Raw genomic sequence first — 21,943 nt, forward strand, 5'->3', positions numbered from 1 at the left:
TGGCTGCAGCTTCTTCCTTTCTCTTAGTCTTTTTTTAATCATTTCAGTCATGAAAACTTTAGCTTTTAATTTGTGTTACTGATCTGTGAAGATGATATCTTAAATCTTAGCCAGATTTGTACTCCACTGAGGAGTGTTTATTGTGAATGTGGATCCTCACCCGCACAGGATATGCCTTTGGGAGCAGAAGTATTAACAGTTATTTCGGAGGGATAAGATGAGGCAGGCTACTGGAGCCGTGGGTGGGACTTTTTAGGCTCCTGCCTTTTGCAAAGCACCGTTCTAAAGAATGGCCAGCAGGCGTGTTTACTCTGAAGATGACCTTTCCTGTCCAATTTGTGGACTCATTCTCAGTCAGCCTGTTGTCCTCACTTGCAGACACAGGTTCTGCAAAGACTGTCTGCAAGAGAGCTGGGACACGCAGGGTGGTGAGGATTCAAAGTACTGCCCTCTGTGCTGGCGTCGTTCCTCCATGGATCGGATAGCGGTGAGCACCGTGCTGGAGAAGGCCTGTAAATCCTTCAAAGAAGATAGAAGCAGGAATGACTCAGAGGCTTGTGGCGAGCATGGAGAAAAGCTCACGCTCTTCTGCTTGGAGGATTTAGAGCCAATCTGTCATGTTTGTGGCAAAGCAGCTGCACACAAGGGGCACAAACTCTATCCCATTGGAGAAGGCACTCATGACTGTAAGGTAGGCTACTGTAATAGTGCAGTACTTATTATTTCACCTGAAATGCTTTTGCTTTATGCATCTTTGACACAATAGCACCTGAATGAATCACATTATTCAATATATTTTCAGTTTTTGCGAAAACATTTCTCATTCATCTTGAGAAACATGAACGAGATCTGAAAATAAAAAATGTAAAATATATGTATTTTTAAAATATCTTTGAGATTAATTTAGTAAATAAGTGTTTTTTATAATTTTATAGTTTTCTTAGTTTGTAATCAGAGGAGGTCTAATGATTTTGCTGTATTAGGGTCAAAGATGTGCTGCTTTGCTTTTGCTGAGATTTCTAACTGTGGGTGATTTTCTTCTTCTGTAAATATGGTATGCTGATGCAGAATGTGTGAAGGTTTCTTTGACAGAGTTTGTTAACATTCTAATAATAGATCCATATATTTGGCTTCCTGTTGCCTCTAGGGTCCTGAAAGCGCTGAAACTCGACTCTCACAAGGCTTCTGTGACGCGACACTCAATCTAATCCTGACCTCTTCTGCTTACTTTAGAAACCAGGAAACCCTGAACAAAAAACTCAAATAAATCTGTCATACTGTGGCCACTTCGAAATTAGTGTAGATTTATACCGCTCCTCATTGTCTGTGCAAAATATTAAACTTTTCATGTGTTTTTGAGTTAATTCTACTGTATTGTGGAACATTTCATTTATGAGGAATGTTGGCATGAAGGAGAATGGAGAAGCTGAAAGCACCACACTGTGCTGACAGCTTGGCCACCTGCCGCTTTGACCTTGTTTTAAAATTTGACCCCTTTCCACTGACATTTCAGGAAGAACTGAAGAGTGCACTCCTGCCCTTGAAAGACAAGTTACAGCTTTACAGGAAAGCAAAAACGGTGTACGAGGAAATGGCAGAACACATCAAGGTATCAAAAAATCAGTAAAATACCAAGAAAATCTGACTTTTGGAAGAAGAGCTCATGTGAGAATCTACCGTTCTCTGTCCCATCTCTTTTCAGAGCCAAGTGGAACAAACCGAAAAACAAATTAAGGATGAGTTTGAAGCCCTGCACAGTTTCCTGAGAGAGCAGGAAGCTGCAAGACTTTCTGCTTTAAAGGTTGAAGAGGACCAGAAGAACCTCACGATCAACCAAAGAATTGAGGAGATGAGCTGTGAAATTACATCTCTATCCAATACTATTAGATTAGTGGAACAGGAAATGAAGAGTCATGATATCCAGTTCCTTAAGGTAACGGAAATATTTTCACTGATGACCACAAAGCTGTGCAACTTGTTTAACTGGATACAGATGAGTTAAACCTGTATTTTTAATTTGTTTTCAGAATTACAAGGAAACAATCAAACGGTACGATGCTTTACCTTTAAGTTGTCTGAAGTGAATATTTTTGTAAAATAAATGCATTTTTAGTCCTTTTGTTTCAACTTGTTTTTCAGGACCTGGAAAAGTTTGAATGAGCCAAAGTTGCAGTCTGGTGCTCTGATTGATGTTGCCAAGCACTTGGGCTCACTGAGATATAAAGTGTGGGAAAAGATGAAGAAGATTGTGAAATACAGTGAGTTTCTTGAGGAATAGCTTCATTGACTGGTGAACTTTTCTCTTGTCAACTCCAAGTTATTTTTCTTTTAGCTTCAGTAGTTCTGGATCCCAACACAGCTGCAAACTGCTTCATTCTCTCAGAGGATCTCACCACTGTGCAGAATTCTACCCAGATATTCAAACTTCCCGACAACCCCGAGCGTTTTGACATCAGCGCCGAGTTGCTGGCAGCTGAGGGCTACTCTTCTGGACGCCACAGGTGGGACGTGGAGGTGAACGACAACACCTACTGGGTTTTAGGAGTTGCCAGTAAATCCATTAACAGGAAGGGTAAACATGTGTTGACGCCAGCAGAGGGATTTTGGACGGTCAGGTTTCGAAATGGAGAGCACAAAGCCTGCACAGCCCCGTGGGAGCCGCTCAATATGACAAAAAAACCTGCGGTGGTAAGAGTGGTGCTGGACATGGACCGAGGGAAGGTGGCGTTTCAGGACCCGAGAGAGAGAACCACTCTCTACACTTTCACAAACATCATGTCCCCCAAAGTCTTTCCTTACTTCTGCACAGCCTGCAAAGAGCATCCACTGAAAATCCTACCAGCAAGTATTTCCTTATCTACAGAATACTGAAAAAACACTAAAGTTTGCACCACACATTGAGCTACTTGTTAGAAATTTTTTTTAAACTAAAACAAGTACCACGATATTCATTTTAGGGGTTTAAATGAATAAGAGGAAACAAATAAGTTTTGAGAACTTTAATTTAAGTTACAGCAGAAGTGTATTCTAGGTCTCCAATTACAAATAACAATTATGAACACCTATATTACACTACACTGATAAGAACTGTTACACAAAATATTATAGTGTTACTCAGCTTTGCATAACACAAAAGTAATGCTGTAATACCCACATTCATTTGGCTCCTTTCTCTAAAAAAATCATTCAGAATATGAAATACAAGTTTCATAGAAGGCACATTCAGTAATGTTTCTTTGCAAACCCACACCAGTGTTCCTTAAAGTTTTCAACGAGTGGGATTAGTTTTCCATTGCATTAAAAAGAATCAAAGATCCTATGGTTAATATTCGAACTAGCAGCCTTTCCAACTGCATGTTGAAGTCTAATCTCTTAGCTTCAATCAAGCACACAGTGGTAATAAAAAATGACCTATACAGCATCAAACGTGCAGCAAAACATGGGTACAGTACCATGTAACAGTGTGTCTTGATACTACCCTTTCTGTCCTGACATAACTGGTTTAAAACTGATTATGGGATTTTTTCTCAGTGATGCTTTGAGGTGTTCACACAATGAAAAATAAAAAAAGATGCTATTAAAAGTATAACTGCTCCCACATCATGTCCTTGTGTTAATGACACAGTGTTAAAACATTAGCTGGAGCAGTATTCTGTCTATGTGAGTAGTCCTCTCAACTTTGTTCCCAGAGTGGAGACAATGGTGCACCGAGTCTTCCTGCTCCAAGCCTTTCTGTATGCATGTCCTATGCTATCTCTTTCAACAACAGCTTATTTAGCCTGTTCAACTGAGGCATGCTGGGATTGCCTCCCAGGTCATAGAGGAATTCTTCCCTCCACTATAGCATTGTAGAGCTCCTCATCGATGGGCTCGTATCGTCCGGCACGACTGTTCAAGTAGTAGAGCTGGTCAGACGTGAGACGAGGATCGAACCCTTCCCTCTGCAGCCTGGTTTTCTGGATTTTGAATGTGCCTACGCAAACATGTTGACAAATGCATTTTTAGCTCGAATGCATTCATTATTATGAAGGTATTTATGACTGATTCATGTGCAAAGGTGGGTCTATTCACCTGTGGTGTCCACTTGTGGAGAGGTCCGTAAGAATACGGGGCGTGCGTAAGACGGAAGTCCTCGCTGGATGCTCTTTAAGAACCTTTCACAGTCAAAACTTTCAGAAGCATCAGCAATGGCAGCCATTCCAGCCTTGCCCTCCACACCTAGTGAAAAATTCACAAGCATAAGGATTATGAGTGAGACCCGAACAATCTTGACAACACTTCAGTGTAAATAGATGGCTGTTACCTGGGACAGCCACACCGTACACAGCAACATCAGTCTGATCAAGGAGGTTGCTGATTATTCCCTCCACCTCAGTGGTAGACACGTTTTCCCCTCGCCAGCGGAAGGTGTCACCACTGCGGTCGCGAAAGTACATATAGCCCAGCTCATCCATCACCAACACATCACCTCGGGTGAAAATATCGTCAATAGCCATTTAGTTTAATAAACTCACAGTTTTGATATGGATAATCAAACAGATCAGGTGAACTACTGATATGACAAAGCTGACATCACAACCTGTACCTTTGTTTTCTAATACTTTTCTTTGTAAAATAAGAAAAATTACCTGATATATATGCACAGTCATTTTTCTTGAAGACATTGTGAGCGATCTTCTTCTTTGTAGCATCCTGGTTAGCATAACCATCAAAACGCCGCAAAGGGTCCTTCTGGTCAATCCGACCAACCAGGAGCCCTGGCTCCCCTGTGAATTAGATAATGGAATTTCACATGACATAAAAAAACCCATAAGGAAAATACATCTGTTTGCAGTGTAGTATTTTCATTACCAGGGCGGCAGGGCACACACAGGCCTCGGCTGTCTCGAAGCAGTTCCATGGTCTCCTCATTCACCCTCACCAGACGGATGGGGTACACATAGGGAAGAATGCGACTGTTGAATCCACAGGCTCCCACCTTAAAAAGCACAACAGAACCGGGTTAATATAATATCTATTACATTTTATGAAAGCAAGCACTATTCCTAACCTTGCCGTCCATGTTAGCAATGCTGCAGTTGCACTCAGTTGCTCCATAGAACTCGCCGATTTGCGTCACTCCAAAACGCTCCATGAAGGCTTCCCAAACACTGGGACGCAATCCATTCCCTATTGCCAGACGAACTTTGTGACCTTTCTCAGAGGGGCGGACCGGCTGAGATAAGAGGTAACGGCAGATTTCTCCAATGTACTGCACCACCTGTCAACAGGAAGAAGTGTTTTTTTTATACGACTTTTTTTTTCAGTGAACACATTTTTCTTGAGGAACTCTTAAGCCCTTACAGAACAGTTGTATTTGATGCAATCATCCCAGAAGCGGCTGGCAGAGAACTTCCTCTTCACGACCACGGTGAGACCATGGATCAAACACTGTCCTACTCCAAGAATATTGCCTACCAAAACACACACAAATATTTAGCAACTCAAACACATAAAGTGTTGATAAAGAACATGGAAGGGCGTTTTTCACACCTGCAGAGTGATAGAGGGGCAGACAGTCATAGATAATGTCTTCAGTACGCATGCGAAAGGCATAATATCCAAAAGCTGCGATTCTGTAGTAGCTGTAAGAGGAAGTTCAGAGATGTTTTTTTTAAATGTTTCAAAAGCTGTACAGCAGCTGAAAAACTCAGGAGTTTTTCAAAGCAAGAACATACCGACTGTGTACAACAATAGCAGCCTTAGGCAGCCCTGTGGTCCCAGAGGTGTAGATATAAAACAGCCGATCTGCAGACAGGATTACAGAACAGTACTGCAATTACATACTTCAAATTTATCTCCTATGATCCTAATCAAAGGTTTACATAAGCCACTATGAACTTTTTCACTTTCCATTTGCCATTGACGGCAACTTTTCTCCACTTTCTAGTTGCAATTCATGTCTTTATAATGAATTTATTGAGAACTTTTTTGGATTCTATTCAAAATTCTTACTAAGATAAAGAACTACAAGTATTTCAGGTTAAATGTTTAAAATCTTACTAGAAGTCAAAGTTTACACAAAACCTTTATACAGAGATGCATAGATGTAGAATTAAATCACGAGGACAAAGTAACTGCTGTTAGTGGCTAAAAAAAACATTGAATTAGAAATAAACACAAGAAAGTTAAAAAGTGGCCTCTACTCACCATTCATGCCTTTAGGGGGAACACAGGGTGAGGGGCTATGTCTAGGTGATGTAGCTAAAACTGGGTCTAGAGGCTGAGCATCCAAGCAAGCCAGCTGCTCTGCACTAAGCTCTCCTGTACAAAATCGTACCATGGACTGGCTGATGGCAGAGTTGACCTCCAACATAGCTGTTCGAATTCAGAGGAAGACAACAGATGGGGGAAAAAAAAGTTTAAAAATGTAAAAACTGCAATGAAAAATACTCAGACACTAGAGTTAACTGTTACTTATGCTGAACCATGTGGTATTATATGATTCTAAAAGTTACATTCATGTGTTCATGCAGCCACTTTCAATTAAAACTCTATGTAAATGCGAATAACTACATGTTCCAGGGCTCTGTGTTAAAAACTCTCAGATTCATGCATAGCTACGCAAGTTTCTACGACCGTTTTAAGGCTCTAGAGATAAAACGCGCAGCCAGTTAAAAGCTAAATAAGGCTGAACTTTGAACTATCAGGGACTCAGATTTGAGAATGAATTAAAGTAACAACTGCTGTTTTTGCCCAGCCTTTCATGTATCGGAATAGAGCAGCCAAAGAAAAAGCCTGGAACAAGATTTGCACTGCTTCGACGTTTCGCACCACGCCTCTTCCAACTGTAGATGGTAGGCATGTGCTAGAAAACAGTACAAAAATTAGAAGTCCCCCCCTGCTTGTTCAGTGTAAACGTCATGGGCTAACTGCATGTTAAAGAACCCATGTTCTTGATGGTGCATCACATGCCCACAGAGCCTATAGTTTAAGGATTAACTCTCTACATGTTGTGTAAAACATTCTTACCATCAGCAAGCTCAGCTCCAAACACAATGGCCCGGGACCCTGACACCCCAATGCAGTGCAGTAGGGGATCACAGCGGAGGCTGAAGTTAATGAGCGCAGCTTCCACCCCGACTTTGGCCAAGCCCAGCCAAAGAGCCACCTGGAGAGGCCTGCTTTCCAAAAAGAGGGCAACGACATCCCCGGAGACCCATCCCTGACCTCTAGCCCAGTGGGCAACAGCGTTAGAGATCTCATCTAGTTGGGTGAAGGTCCACACCTCTCCTGTGGCCTCATAGATCAATGCAGGTTTGTTTGGGTGTTGTTTTACAACCTGGGTGAAAATGGAAGGAATATTGCTTCCATTGTGCACGTAGCGCCACAAAGCCAGTTTGACTCTGCACAGAACATACAGGCCACTGAAAAGGAAAAATCAAAAGTGAACAAAAGTCTGACCTCAAACTAACACAATTTTCAGACATTTCACCTACTTGATGTCTCTCTTGGCAGTCTTTGCAGCAATGTAGAAATATTTCCAGCTTCTTGCTCCCAGATACACCCCAAGGCCTGCTGCTAGACTCCAGGGCCAGGACACCCCAACAAGACGCAGCAGCCCCAAGGAGCCCAGAGAGGCGGATACACTCGCTGCATTGTGCATTCTTGTCACGGAGCGAAAGAAGAAGGATGGTCTTTTACACAATAATGGGTTTAAGCTGCATGGGTTTCAATGAGGGGGGGCTGAAGTAGTGCAAACTGGCACATACAGGCACGCAAAGGAACTTTTTTATCCTGTCCTGAGCGACCAAAAACATAGATTTGTGGTAAAAACACGGGATTAGTACTATAATTTAACTTGAATTCTGCTAAAAAAAAAAAATACGCATCGAACGTAAACACCGCGTTCAAAAATACCACAGTAACTTTTAAGCATACATTTTTACACACGACTTACCTATGAGTCAACACAGATGGAATATCCCTTTTTTTGGCTGGTGACCTCGTTGGTAGGCGCAACTTTCTGCGTTACTTTTGTAAAGACAAGGGGCGTTAAAAACGCCGAAAGAAGCTGGGTTGTACAGAAACCAGAAGTTTTTTTTTTTTTTTTAAGTTAGCTCCTTACACTGTTCTCAGCGTGGCAGCGATGCAGTAGTTAACGGGTTGAAACGTCGAAACGGCATATAAATATTCCTGTTAAGGAGTCGTTTAGTAATAAATATCAAGAAATACTAGTTCAAAAGAGCTCGTGTTCATTAAATATTGGCAAACTGATGATGAGCGGCAAGTTGTCAATAGTATCCGACTATGCTCTGTACTCCATGTTGCGGACAGCGGTTGGGATTGAAGCCCCGCCCACTGCGGGCGTGACCTTGCTTTAGCAGATCAGCTATTTGTTGATTTGACCGCTTGTCAAGCAATTCTTAGTTTTGATTGGACGAAACCAAACCCAGCCTAATTCCTAATCACCACTGGGAGCCGCTACGAATGTAGGACAAACTGTCAGGACGCCGGTACAGACTACTAAATAAATGTTGTGAAATAAAGTTTGACGCTTAACTACTTTGCTAACTTTACGCCTTTGAATTGCTAGACGCCACTCGCTGTGTGGCTAGTGCAATTCAATTATTAAGGAAAGATTTTTAAGTGAAAAAGGCTAAAGGTCAAATATAATACTTTACATCAAAATAATGATTAAAAGTTTAAAGACCCACTCCAAAGAAAATAGTGTTTTTAACTAGTTCTTGTAGCATTCTTCTCATGCCAGAGGACAGATATAAAGAAAATTAATCAGAAAATTGCATTTCTGAGTATTTCCTTATTAAATTTGAGGTGAATCAGGAGCAGACGAAAAATTCAGTTTGAAAAAACTTGTAGTTGTATAAAGTACTATTGACGGGTCACAAATTCCCTGCTAATTTTGATGCATGTACATGCAGTCAAATAGTTCCATGCAAGTCTCTCTTCCTCGCTGGATCTGGCTCGAACTTTATTCAATTCTCAATTTCAATTTTATTTTATTTATATAGCCCAAAATCACAAAATAATTTGCCCCATTGGGCTGTATGGCTGCATACATCTGATATTGTTTGACTTTTTTTTTTTTTTTACACAATAATGTTTTTTTGGGGTTGTAATATAGAGTGTGGAGTGTAAACAAAGAGATGGGAAATGAGTACAGGCACACTCCCCACCAACAGTCCTGCCCACAACTCAGAGGCAAATTTCTAACAAACTACTGCTGCTCTGCAGAAACTATGTCCTAGAAACCAACACAGATTTTTTGATATGCTTAAAAATGTCATAATCATAATTAAGAAAGATAATAAAGATAAAAAATAATTGGTGTGGGACTTTTTAAGAAAACTTGGTTATTGCAAGTGAAATGCCTCTCTTCGATATTCTACGGAATAGTTGTTTGGAGACATTGTTGCTCTCTGAAAGTAGAATCCACGGCAAACCCTTGAAAGCACTGTTTTTCTCAGTAAGATGTAAACCCATGGGTCTAGTATCTGATTCCAGGCAGCCATTCGTAAACCCAGTAGAGTGAATCCATCTTCCATGTTAGCCGGCACTCCTAGACTTAATTTGTGCTGGATTATAGTAATATGTACCTAAAAAGTAGGAGAAACACACAATTGTTACTTAGAAGTAATTCATTCTTCAAGCATTTCTAAATAAATAAATAAAGCAAATCAATGAAACGAAAAAAGTTGTACATACAAGGAAGGGGCCCCAGCAGACACAGGACACCGCGGTGATCACAGCAAGTTGTATTATCATCTCCATATCCAGCGAACAAAACAAGGATGACGACGATGCAGATGATCCTCGTCTAGCAAAACGTGCTGAAGGATTAGTGCTGCTGCTGGACTTTATTCTGGCCTGGAGTAACACCAGGCCACTCAGGATGTTGCAAAGCAGAGAGAGAGTGAGTGCAGTGAGGCCCAGACAGGAAAAGGTCATCACAAGGGTTTTGTCCACAGGATTGTGAATTTGCAAAAAGCACCATGTGTCAGGAAACTGGATTGTGTAATTCCCCACACCAAATACAGGTAGTAGAGCCAGACCACATGCAACAGAGCACAAAAACAACAAAATTCCCTGTGCATGGGCCACTGTAATTGTGGACATGTGGTAAAAGGGTAGAGTGATCGCAACACAGCGCTCAACTGCCATGGCACCTCCAATCAGTAAGGAACATAACCCAAAAAACACCATACTTGCTCCGAAAAAAGGGCAAAACTTCTCATTGTTGTTTGAAGAAGTTGGGTACCTCTTATTTATGTGCATAAGCAACGCAAAGGCACCTAGGATGAGGTGACCTCCAAGGTCAGCCAAAAGTAATGCAACGGTTAAATGAAAAAACGGTGCTTTAGACTGGCGCTGGAACCTTCCTCGTGATTTAACCAGGATTGCCAAAGCCGTGAGGTTGGAGATGGTGCCAAAAGTCATAGTGAAGCAGGACATCAACAAATTTGGAAGGTGGTTGGAAGTTGCAGTGCCATTTGTCTGTGAGGACAGGTCAGAGCGGTTAACCTCTGGACTCTGCTGCAGAGTAGGTGGTGTTGATGAATTAGAAAATGGAGTCACAAGTATTGTGGTGGTCATCGTCTTGAGTGTTATCTACAGACAAAAAATTGATTGGCATTAGTTGAAAGCTATGGTGTGTGAATTATTTTTCAACATAGTTTCAGTGTCAATGTGTTTTTGTGCTACAGTTATATTTAGACACAAATGTGAAGAAATAAATACCATTAGAACATTTGAAAGTCAAAAGTGACCACTTGTACAAGAAATAAGAAAGATGACCTGATTAAGTTGGAGTTTTGTTGAGTTGTTCACTCAGTTGCATGCTTGCAAGTAATGTATTTGCTTTCTTGCAAATACAAACATTTAAACCACAACATGAAAAGTCTACGTACAACTGTACAGTGTACAGCAATGTCCTCTGGAGTAAAGCCCCAGACATTATCAGCCGTGATATTTTCTGGACTGGATTAATGCATTTCAAAGCAACATCAGTTGAATTCTGACTTCAGCAATTTTTTTGGTAAAGTCCCACTCCAATCATCCTTTGATCTATTGTAAAAACATCCCCAATGGTTTTTTTAAAGAAAAAATAATAATTTTCTGAGACAAAGCTTCTGCAGAGTGGCAATAGTTCATCAGAAATTTGCCCCTGAGTTGTGGGTGGGACTGTTGCCGCGGTGTAAGCCTACCCACACTTCCCATCATCCCTTTGTTTACGCTCTATCCTGCTAGCTTACAGCCCCTCACAACTCCAAGCTCTGCAGCAAAAATGGCGAGCAATATTGGAGCTATCCAACCTTACCGTTTTGAGCCAGATAACAGCTCAGGCCACCAAAATTAAAGAAGTACATGGATCTGTCTGTCAGTGGATGCATCGGAGTGGAGCGCAGCAAGGAGCTTGTGGCTTGCCGTAGTAGCATATACATCACTGCTGCAAGCTTTGTCAAAGATCATTTTTTCGTCTGCTCCTGATTTGAATAATGAAATACTCAGAATTTCAGTTTTAAGCTTAATTTTCTCTATACACGTCCTCCACCACAAAAAGTCCACAAGAATTTATCAAAAGCACCATAAGGACGATTTTCTTTGGAGTGGGTCTTTAACAGCAAAATGCACCCTATATATTGGGAAACAATAAATATCATTAGTAAATTTAAAGTCAAAAGTAACCACAAATGTTTAAATTTTGTTATTTAAAAAAAAAATCAAAAATTTAGAACTCATAATTTAAGTTTTATTCACTATCTATTCTTTATGAGTTCATACTCATCAAGTACTTCCTGTTTCAAATATATTTCTTATAAGTTTTGATAAAATAAATATTATACCTCAGTTTGAAGGTAGTTTTCTGAGGAATTTTGCATGTACCAGAAAAAAAAATATTTTCCTCAAAGAGTCTAAGAGTAATTTAACAACAATTATATTAAGACTAATATGAATGGTTTCTTACTTTTCTGATTTTATTGCTAATACACATTTAAAAACACAAACTTTTAACTAAAAAGTAAGCTAAAAGATACTCAATGAAATCTAAAACCTTTGAACTATTTTGCTTTCTTTTCTGTCAGTGGAAAACTCACATAGAAGCAAAAATTACAAAGGAGACTTAAGAGATTCTCTTTGAAACAATAGATACACAAGTTCCTGATCAAATGCAGGTTAAGAAAAGGCGTAAAACAAACATTAATTCACATTTTCTCTCTCAACAAGGTGAAATGGTTGAGCTCTTTCTCTGAAATGATTAATTATTTTAAAAATACTATCAACAAACTAATAAAAAAAAATCTCAGAAAATTCTGTTTTGTGTAGTGCTTCTTTTTCATTATGCTGCTTTAAGGACTTTTGTAATGAGAGAATCTGATTCTCTCTTTAGTTTATTTTTTTTCATGACGTCTCAGGAATCCTAGCATTACTACAGTTCCATCAAAACCTGTTATGCTTCTTTTACCTACAGATTCCCTAATGGGTATCGTCTTATACAGAAAAATAGACACAGCACATCTTTACTAAAGCAAATATTCACAAAACGATTATGACTCATGAGTTCAACTTACCTTTAAGTTAAGAGAAGCTTTTTTTCTGGTGAAGCTTTAAAAAAATTAGTAAAAAGGATGCTGGATGTTAGCTGCAAAAATCCCAATTATGAAAAAAAAAAAAAAAATACAATTTCCAAAAAGCATTAGCTCTTGTCCTCGCTGTCTAATTCCTCTTTTCCTCTCTGACAGTTTCTGTCTGCTTCATCTTGCTCTCTGCCTCTTTCACTCTGGAGAGAGCTTCTTTATCTGATCTGCATTTTCCACCCTCCTTTCAGCTACATCCGTCCTGGATGCGTTACCCCCCATCTATTGATCCCTGCTGCTCATCCTCTGGAGCAACCTGGATCTCCACCAGCACTTTTTAGCCTTGTATTATTGATTGACTAATCCAGTGTCTCCTGAATTGGTGAACAATAACATTCAAAATCCTTTCAATTTTTAATTTTAATTTTTATACTTTTGATCTCTCACTTGTAGGTCACTCAGTTGAAACTATTAATATCTATGTCACAAATGCAAAGTCAGAGTTTGGCACTGTGATGACCACTACTTTGAAGTTTTTTCTGAATGACCCTGACATTCAGAACAACCTGTCATGTACATGTACACTGTTCTGTTTCGATAGACTATTTACAGCTCAGTCTTAACAATTTTGTACAAAAGATGCAGACATAGAAAAAAGTTCAAATTGAACTTTATATGTTCTTCAAAAAGGAATATGGATGATTCTAAGTTTAAAAAAAGACGTGCTAAAAATACTGGCTGTGATTGTTTGGAATGTTCAACATGACAGCAAAATGATGCAAAAAGCTTTGCTTTTTCTTAAAAAAAAAAAAAAAAACAATCAAAGAAACAAATAAACAAATGTTTCAGGGGGTCCAAGATGTTATCAGGAAAATCATGTCTTTTATCTCATGTAAACAGGAAGGAACACGAAAGAGTCCATTTCCTTTGTGTCCACGAGCCTTTTTTTAATGCAAACACTGCCAACTGATACCAGTGAAGAAATTCTATTTAAAAGTACTACACAAAGGCTTCAAGTGTGAAATTGGTTGTAAAAAATATTTATTCAATCTTTGGCAAGTAAAGATACAGGAGTTTAGCTTTTACAAGGGAGCGGCAAAGAATTTCTAGAGCAGAAGTATCACTCTCCAGTGCAAAAATTGACTTTGAAAATTCAGCTGCAGAAGAATTCTTGCTTTAACTTGGAAAAAAACATAGTTTAATTAAATCTCTGCAGAACTGGCAAAGAAAGCGCTTATTCTCTCTTGCATGCTTGGTGATGCTGTATATATGACAAGATGCAGTCAAAATATAAATCTGTCTTCATTATTTATACAATTCACAGGCTGTAGACACGAAAGGGGAATTTATATCACTAATATTTCTCTAACGTGTATTTTCAGTCATTTAAGTACCTAAATATTACACCAAACATCAAATGATCAAATCTTTTTTTGCTCCAAAGTATCTGAAAAATATTTTCTTTCATACATTTAAAAACAAAAAAGCATGTTGTGGATCATCATTGTCCATTACTTTCTGTATTTAAGTCTGAAATTCTTCAGTTTTAGATTGTGATTCATTAACTGACAAAATACAACATTTATGGATTGATGAAACATAACCCCACCAAAATATTTTAAATGTAATCTTTCATTCAATAAATGACTCAGAAAACCAACATTTAAAAACACTATTTAAAAAATAAAAAACTTTCATCAATATGGTCCACAGATTATGATACATGGCAGCAGCAAGCAGAGTGACTATATTTTGTGTTTTTAGCCAACTGTACTTTTGTCTGAGTTTATCATTTGGCTCCTTAGATTTGAGATTCTCCTGTGTCCTGGGTGCTTTTGGATGCCTTAGGATGACAAAGGGATGAGATAACTCAGTTATTCACAAGGACATCTTTGTGAAGTCAATAAAAGTATAGAACACTACACATTTCAACATGCTCTTTGATACTTCATTAGCTTAAGACCCTTAGAATCGTGTTTAGTTTGATAACCTGCATATATTTGTGGAACCCCCCCCAAAAAAACTGGTTTGAAACATAAAGAAGTGCTTACTTGTGGTTTGCTGGAGTGAGAATAACTGAACTCTGAGTAGGTCTTCTTCCGAGGTGCAAAGAGTCGGGACGCAATGTTTTGATATTCATCCCTTACCTGTATTTATGAAAAGATCACAGTTTTGATAGATGGAAAGCAAATTCCAATAGATCTAGTTTGATTTTGTTGCTTTTTTTGCTCTCTATATATAAGATAGTGACCAACCTGTTTCGAAAGCAGACAGTGCATCACGAAGAGCATCACACCCTGAAGACTTCCAAAAATGGTGAACAGATAAGTCATGGCAATTGTGCCCTTCTCAAACTGGAAACACCCAAAGATCCACATTGTTCCCAGTATGCACAGCTGGGCAACTGCAGTGATGGTAAATGCCCTGTAGGAGGCAACAAGAACCCATGGAATCACTTTAGAGTTACTGCAATGTTTGAAGATTTGCATTTCAACGGACAAACTCACCTAAATGACTAAGTCACATTTAATTTTTTTTTTTTTTTAAAGCAAGCAGTACTCGTCAAAAACAAAATAAAAAGTCAGAAACTATTACTACACTGAAGCTGTGTAATAAAGCGGGTTACATTTGGGTGTTGTTTTGAGTAGATAAAACTGATCACTTACTTTATTTTCTGCAAGCTGTCCAAGTCAGGATTTAGACTTGAGAACTTCTGTGCCAACTTCCAGGCAGTGATTAGAAAAAAGAAAATGTTGACCTGAAAGACAAATGCAAGGTCTTTAAAATGAACAGGGTCAATTTCCCACATCTTTCAAAATAAAATAAATAAATAAAAAAAAAATCATACAATGATGATGACACAGGCGGGTCCAAAGAAACTCCAGATTAAGTCCAAACTCAGCCAGCAACTGAAATAAACATTTAAAATTCATTTATAACAATTTATTGCCAGCACATTTTGAAATTTAGCAAAGAAAAACTAGAAGAAACATGAAGAATTTAAACAGAAAAAATGGATAACCTAAACAGCATTCATCATTAATTGAAAGACGATGGAAAACTTACTGTTTGTCGGTGCCATATTCTTTGTGACTAACCATTGCAGATATAGCAACAATTACTGCTGGGACTCCATAGCCTCCTGCCATCATGTAGGCAGTTTTAAAATTGGTGTTGAAAACCAGAACCACCATCCTGAAGAGCTGGATGCCCTCCAGACACATCCAGCAAAATGCTGAAAGGTAGAAAAAATGCAGCATTCCTGCCACCACCGCACACCCCACCTGATGAAGAGACCGAAGAAGAGCAGCATGACATCAACCCAAAGAAAAGTGTTAGATTAAAACACAAGGGACAAAAAAGACCAAAAATAAAGAAGTGGTTTTTGCTAAGTAAACTTTTTCTGCCAATGTAAGCCATTTGCTGACTAACCTCTCCTGATCTGTGAACTTCTGTTATTTTTCTTTCCATTTTCCTTCTTTTACTTCTTTGTTCCATGTTTAGGATTTAACACAATTTTAACACACGTACATACCAGCAAGAATTTACCTTGTTCTCTGTCCTAGAGATGCCTGCGAGAAAGATGAAATTTGCAATGAAGAGGCTGATGCAGAGGTGCAGGTGCATGGTGGTTCTTGGACTTTGAATGGAGCGGATCATAGAGAACGTCAGGATGCAGAAGAACAGACAAACCAGCGAAAGAGACAGGCCCACCCATGTGATCAACTTCAAGTCAAACCTATCCTGTTAAAGGAGAGAACATTTCAATTGGCACAGTGATCAAACACTCACATGCACATTCTGCACAGAATGCTTTGAATCTCAAGATGTTAATACTGAGTTTTAACCTCAGTGTCATAAAGGGCCATGAGGACAGCAAAGCTGCTCAGGTGTTCACAGGAGCACACAGTGTATTCTGGGCTGGACGTCACAACTCTGCAGCCTCGTGTGGACCATGCCCCTCCTTCCACTGAGGAATCCCAAAACACACAGGTGTGGAAAGTTTTGTTGGTCTGTGAAATGAATGAATAAACCAGAAATTACTGGTGTGTTTGCAATATCCGTTTGCCACATAGTTTTTAACAGGAACCAGAGAAAAAAAGGGTTCTGGGGCTTTTTACCTTTTCAAGGTGATGCACAGTCAATCTGATTGGCTCTTTGAGATGGCTTGTGTTTGTGTTACTGACAGTGATAGTCACAACTTTAGAGTTGATCTGATAGCTCTCATTTCCCTCTCGTTTTACGCCACCAAAGTGGCCATTCACAAACTTTTCCAGGTTTTTATAAGTCAGCAAGGAAACAGCTGTAAAACCTATTTGATAAACAACACAGAGTTAATGAATGAAATGAAACATTCAAATCTATTATTTTGAGGTCTATAATTACCTGGGTAATACAACGGATCACCAGCAGCGACTTCCAAGTCAATGTCTAGTTTAGCATGCTCAGAAGATATAGTGGTTGGTCCTTGAGGCAACTCGGACCCTTTATAAACCTTCATTTTCACTTCTGTATTAAAATACAAAAGTAAATGTCAATGCCTATAGAATTAACAAATACAGTTATTTAAAGTGAAATATATTAGGCGCCAAACAAAAGTTTGTATACATGTAAACTCAACTTTAATGACAAAAAGTGTAAATGAATTGTACATTTCGTAGTTCAGAGATGTTCAACTTCATTTCCTTTTTTTTTTTTTTTTTGTATTTCTAGTTTTACCTGTGTATTCCGCCATTTTCTCTGTCCCTGGAGGTGAAACAAAAGGTCCTGTGAGCCTCAGAGCGTGTTCCACCAAGTTGAAGAACAGGGAGACTTTCTTGTTATCAGTGAGGACTTCACCCGACATCAGCTTGTCCATCAAAGACATCAGGAACTACAACTCAGGGGAGGGAAGGAAAGGAAGCCACATAAGCTTGCACAGTGAAAACAAGAAATTCACACCAAGGCCAGACTTTTGAACTGCAATCATTGTGCAAAAATTGTCTGTAAGATGTGCTTGACGCCTTCATAGCAAAGTGAGAACATGTAGAGCTTCCTTTTTTTAAATCTGATGCAGGAAACTTAAAAAAAATTGAATTTCCTGTTTGCACCTCTAGTAAGTCATCACTCTTTTCTTTTGGAGTCTCACTCTCTGTGAGGTCCAGACAGCTCTTTTTCAGGTGGCTGATGTGATCGTGCACTGTTGGAAATGTCTGAAGAAAAAAAATTAGAGTCTCAGAAACTCAGTAAAAAAACATTTAACAAATAAAGTCCCTGATTCTGACATAGGATTACCTTCTCCAGACTGGTTTCATCCTTAAAAATATCACAGTTGAGCTCTAAAAGAAAAGAAAATAAAAAAAGCTTGAAGATCTATTGAACCTGCTGGTGACCAAAAAGAGATGATGCTCATTGTGTTAGTTGCTTTGTTTTTACCAGTGCAGCGGTGTTTTTTATTGCCGTAGTTTGTGAACCCCGAGTGACATGAGCAGTAATGTCCATCAGCTCCATGATGGCAGGTTCCATTTCCACAGATTGTTTGATCAATCTTACACAGGTCTTAAATAGAACAAAAGTGCAGAAAAAAAAAAGATAAAAATTCTGTCATTTATGCAGCAAACAACCAGATGGATGAGATGGTTAACTGAGTAAATAGGGCTCATTAAGAGCAATATTATTTTCCAAAGTGCCCACCTTCACACTGCTCGTGATTCCCAGTGAAGTCGGCTTTGCCAGATTTTAACCTGAAGCCAGCGTTGCAGACGCAGATATAACTGCCTTCTGTATTGTTACATGATGCATTTGGACCACAAATTGCTTCATCTAGGCATTCATCAATATCTACCCGAGGGGAGAAAGATATGTGAAGATGTCAGAAAGAAACTCAGAGGCTGAACACAACATCACACCATTGGAGAGGAAATGTTCATAATACCGTTGCATGTAACGTTGTCACCAGAACGAAAAGCTTCCACTCCAGTGGAGGAGGTGAACCCACTTGCACAAATGCAGGCATAATATGGAGCAGAGTTGTGGCATTCCGCATTAGCTGGGCAGATGTTCTTCATTGATACGCATTCATTGATGTCTTAGAACGAAAGACAATAATTTTTTTACAAGCAGTTGAGGAGATAGGATGTCAGCATGACTGAGGTAACTTACCTCTACACGTCTGAGGTGATGCTGCTGTAAAAGTCTCTTTCTTTGTTGATGATGTGAAACCATCTGCACAATAGCAGTAGTAGCCTCCAACTGTGTTCCTACATTCAGCATTTTCCTTACATATCAGTCCATAATCATCCTCATTGCATTCATCAACATCTAGAGATTAATCAAACAGGGACATGAAGAATCAGGAGAATTGGTTAATTACACAAATATACAATTTAAGTTGAAATGTTTTGTAATAAATTCAGAACTAAATTACTTACAACTAAACATATGATGTAAAACTATATAAAGGAAGGCTAATATATGTATTTTTTAATGTTTTTTAATTGTGTGTTATTAAAGTTGATTATTTAGTTTATTATGTGATTTGTCATACCATTGCAATTTTCTTTCCCATTCTCATCCATTGTTGTGTTGAATCCCTCTGGGCATTGTGAGTTTGACAGGGTTGGGAAGAGGAAGAGGAAGAGTCCTGGAAAAAAAGAAAACTTTAAAATTGAAGATGAACAAAATCAATTTCATTAACATTATTTCTATTTTTTTATGTCTTATATTATTATAGGAAAAAAAAATAGCTCATAAAAACAGATAGCAGAAAGGGCAAAAACCATTCCTCTCATTTCCTCAGATTGTTCCAGCAGCACTACGCTATAATTCAAATTTATTCACAAATGAGTGTCTGGAGAACCGTTCCTCCTGTGTGTGAGGAGACATCATCTGGTGCGGTACGATCACTAGTTGTGTCATGTAATGTCATTTTATGTGGTGCTCGCCCAGAACTGTGACTATGGTAGTTTCCTGAATCACACCAAGAGGGTGTGATAAAAGCCTACAGATGTAGGATGATAACACGTGTGTGTGTTTTAATCAAGATTAAAAGATTCTACATGATCTAAGGACAATTCAAATGTTTCTTGGTATCAGTGTGGAACAGCATAGATACTATTTACTTGGAGACCAAGCTAAAATTGTGAGAACTAAGAAAAAAAAAGTGAAAATAAAACAAGTAAACAAAGAAACGGAGCATAGGTAAAAGAGGAAAGACAATAAAACAGAAACAATTGCAATTATAAGCCTAAAACTGAGAGACCCCTCCAGGAGATTAACAGAACATTTCCCTTTTTTTGTCTCTGAGATCTCTGTCCTATAATAAGTGGAAAAACTTAGCTTTTCCACCGAGGGACAACAGCTGTGACTGTGGTCACTATCAGACAAGAAGCGATGTGGGTAGTGGAAAATTAGCTCAGGGTTTATAAATATCACCTAGAAGCAGAGTAACAGATGCTCCCTCTTTATTATTAACAAGTAGTTGGTTTGTCTAAATGAAAGCAACATTATTCTTAATGCTTCTCACTTCCTCTTCTTTAATTCATCCAAAGATGTACTTTCACTTAACTTTAACGCGTTCATCCATAAATATTTCAGTGAATCTCTGTTAAAACGGAGGCACTTTCATATTTAGCAGCAAAGCAACATACAAAACAGATTATTCAAAAATATTAAAAAAATATATTAATCAAAGATATGAATATAATATTTTTAGGATTACACAATGTCAACTAAATTTGGACAGAATGAAGATGGATACACATAAAGATGATCGTACAATGGTCAGTTTTTTTTTTTTTGAGCAGATGCGGTACTTTTTGAAAATTTCCAAGCCAGCTTCTATAAAATTAGATGACAGATAGGACTCACCCAGAATCAGGAAGGTCTTTTTTCTTGTCATGACGATGAGAAAAGCAATGCTCACAAGTGTAAAATTAAAACAAAAAAATTTGAAAACCCGGGGAAAATGAAAAGTAAGCTTAGTCAAAACTTATCCCATAAATGTGCGATTAAACTACAGCTGAGGTTTTAAAAACCATTACATGTGTATTTCCTGTGTCCTTTGCTCCGTTCTTGTTTCTCCGCTCTTTCTGCTGTGGCAATGTGCTCAGATAACCATATGTTTCGGGAGGTCTTTCTCTCTCCCTTTGAATCACGCCTCTGACAGTTTTGCAAGCAGCAGTGGTGTTTCAGGAACTACTGCTGCTCTTGGGGTGGGGTGATAGTCAAAGGAAACAGCTACAGCAGCTCTTCCGTGCCAAAAAGTATAACTCTCTGAGACGGTTGAAACATTTTTATTTCTGCTTTCTCGTCTGGCTGGGGATGGAGGGGTTAAGGGAGTTTAGTGGTTCACATTGTTCATTGTTTTCTAAAGTCCTGCAGTCTGATATACCCTCCCACATGCACACAGCCAGCTGATGTACATGATGACATGTATATGACTTTTGCTGCTGACTGGCCCTTTGGAGACAATGCACCAACTTTAACAATGATGTATTTAATATAGACATAATTACACATAAAGTAATCTTTTTCTTGGCACAAAGGTGTTTTTTTACACTGAAAAACAACTGGCTGTACTTCTGGTAAAAAGGGCTTGTTGACTGAACATTAAGCATGAACTAAATTAGGTTAAAATAATTTTTAAACTATTGCATGCATGAAGATTGCTGTTGTTTTTCTGGGGTGCTGAAGCATTCACAATATAATCTGAAGGATTTTCCTCATAAAACACACCAAACTCTGGTTTTCATTTCACAATTTGTTGATGGAGATTTCATGAATTTAAGGCTACAGACAGTCTTAAAACAACTGTCATTTAAAGGATTTGTTTCATGAATTTTGCTGTATTTATTTAGTTTTTTGCATTATTTGACCAACTAAAACGTTTTTCATGGAAGTATTGCTTTCCCTTCTGTAGAGAATTGGTCACAGAAGTGGTGCACATGCATATAAAAAAATAACCAAATTCAAACATGCAAAACAAAAAGCAAATACTTGATAAAACCTTCAGAAGGAACATTATCATTCAAAGTATGCACTCACTCAGTAGTTTTTGCATGTCCATAGAACAGAAGTGGTGCAGAATAGAACTAGCAGACAGAATTTGTATCCAAGTACAATGGGTGGTAATAGCTAATATTAAAAATGGATTTTATGAGATCTCTGTTTTCTTAATATTGACACGAAACAAATGTACTGCAAAAGAGTTGTTTGAGAATAGCTTAACATGACGTAAGATAGTTTGTGGTAACATGGTGAAGAGAGAAAGGAAATGCAACGGCTCAATGTATTCAAGTGTCTAAATGTCAAGTACAAAAAAACCTTTGTAAAAAAGTGGAAAACTTTTTGCGCCAACTCTTGGTCAGAGTCACATTTCAGTTTTTCCA

At 38.6% G+C, this 21,943-nt stretch overlaps 4 protein-coding genes across 6 annotated transcripts; 1 reads left to right on the plus strand and 3 right to left on the minus strand.

The window, feature by feature from the left end:
* The first annotated feature begins 16 nt into the window (after positions 1–16).
* Positions 17–3,600, plus strand: trim35-13 (tripartite motif containing 35-13). Its single transcript, XM_024272310.2, has 6 exons — positions 17–691; positions 1,514–1,609; positions 1,703–1,933; positions 2,028–2,050; positions 2,140–2,258; positions 2,333–3,600. The coding sequence occupies exons 1-6, from the start codon at positions 290–292 to the stop codon at positions 2,869–2,871; spliced, it is 1,410 nt and encodes a 469-aa protein (XP_024128078.1). The 5' UTR covers positions 17–289; the 3' UTR covers positions 2,872–3,600.
* On the minus strand, positions 2,985–8,345 carry slc27a1a (solute carrier family 27 member 1a). 3 transcript variants are annotated; one of them, XM_024272308.2, is made up of 14 exons: positions 8,108–8,311; positions 7,940–8,013; positions 7,479–7,646; positions 7,012–7,406; positions 6,190–6,357; positions 5,718–5,787; positions 5,533–5,624; positions 5,344–5,453; positions 5,051–5,260; positions 4,852–4,978; positions 4,629–4,766; positions 4,304–4,468; positions 4,072–4,218; positions 2,985–3,973 (listed from the first exon to the last, which is right to left on the minus strand). In XM_024272308.2, exons 3-14 carry the CDS (start codon positions 7,643–7,645, stop codon positions 3,816–3,818), a joined length of 1,947 nt encoding a protein of 648 aa, XP_024128076.1. In that variant the 5' UTR covers position 7,646; positions 7,940–8,013; positions 8,108–8,311; the 3' UTR covers positions 2,985–3,815. The 3 variants fall into 3 exon arrangements, with proteins under 3 accessions (XP_024128076.1, XP_024128075.1, XP_024128074.1); XM_024272307.2 differs by having other exon boundaries at positions 7,479–7,781; XM_024272306.2 differs by having other exon boundaries at positions 7,940–8,345.
* On the minus strand, positions 8,077–10,600 carry ptger1c (prostaglandin E receptor 1c (subtype EP1)). The gene is made up of 2 exons (XM_024272617.2): positions 9,706–10,600; positions 8,077–9,596 (listed from the first exon to the last, which is right to left on the minus strand). The coding sequence occupies exons 1-2, from the start codon at positions 10,591–10,593 to the stop codon at positions 9,354–9,356; spliced, it is 1,131 nt and encodes a 376-aa protein (XP_024128385.2). The 5' UTR covers positions 10,594–10,600; the 3' UTR covers positions 8,077–9,353.
* A 2,994-nt stretch (positions 10,601–13,594) lies between these two features.
* LOC112146897 (adhesion G protein-coupled receptor E5) lies at positions 13,595–21,043 on the minus strand. Its single transcript, XM_024272953.2, has 19 exons — positions 20,424–21,043; positions 19,102–19,197; positions 18,717–18,875; positions 18,490–18,642; positions 18,249–18,395; positions 17,991–18,113; positions 17,850–17,893; positions 17,666–17,767; positions 17,295–17,448; positions 16,962–17,084; positions 16,697–16,887; positions 16,424–16,588; positions 16,125–16,319; positions 15,642–15,859; positions 15,424–15,484; positions 15,242–15,333; positions 14,831–14,999; positions 14,627–14,722; positions 13,595–14,418 (listed from the first exon to the last, which is right to left on the minus strand). Exons 1-19 carry the CDS (start codon positions 20,452–20,454, stop codon positions 14,377–14,379), a joined length of 2,361 nt encoding a protein of 786 aa, XP_024128721.1. The 5' UTR covers positions 20,455–21,043; the 3' UTR covers positions 13,595–14,376.
* Positions 21,044–21,943: the final 900 nt, after the last annotated feature.

The sequence above is a fragment of the Oryzias melastigma genome, linkage group LG8 (genome assembly GCF_002922805.2).
Source record: "Oryzias melastigma strain HK-1 linkage group LG8, ASM292280v2, whole genome shotgun sequence".
Classification (NCBI taxonomy): domain Eukaryota; kingdom Metazoa; phylum Chordata; class Actinopteri; order Beloniformes; family Adrianichthyidae; genus Oryzias; species Oryzias melastigma.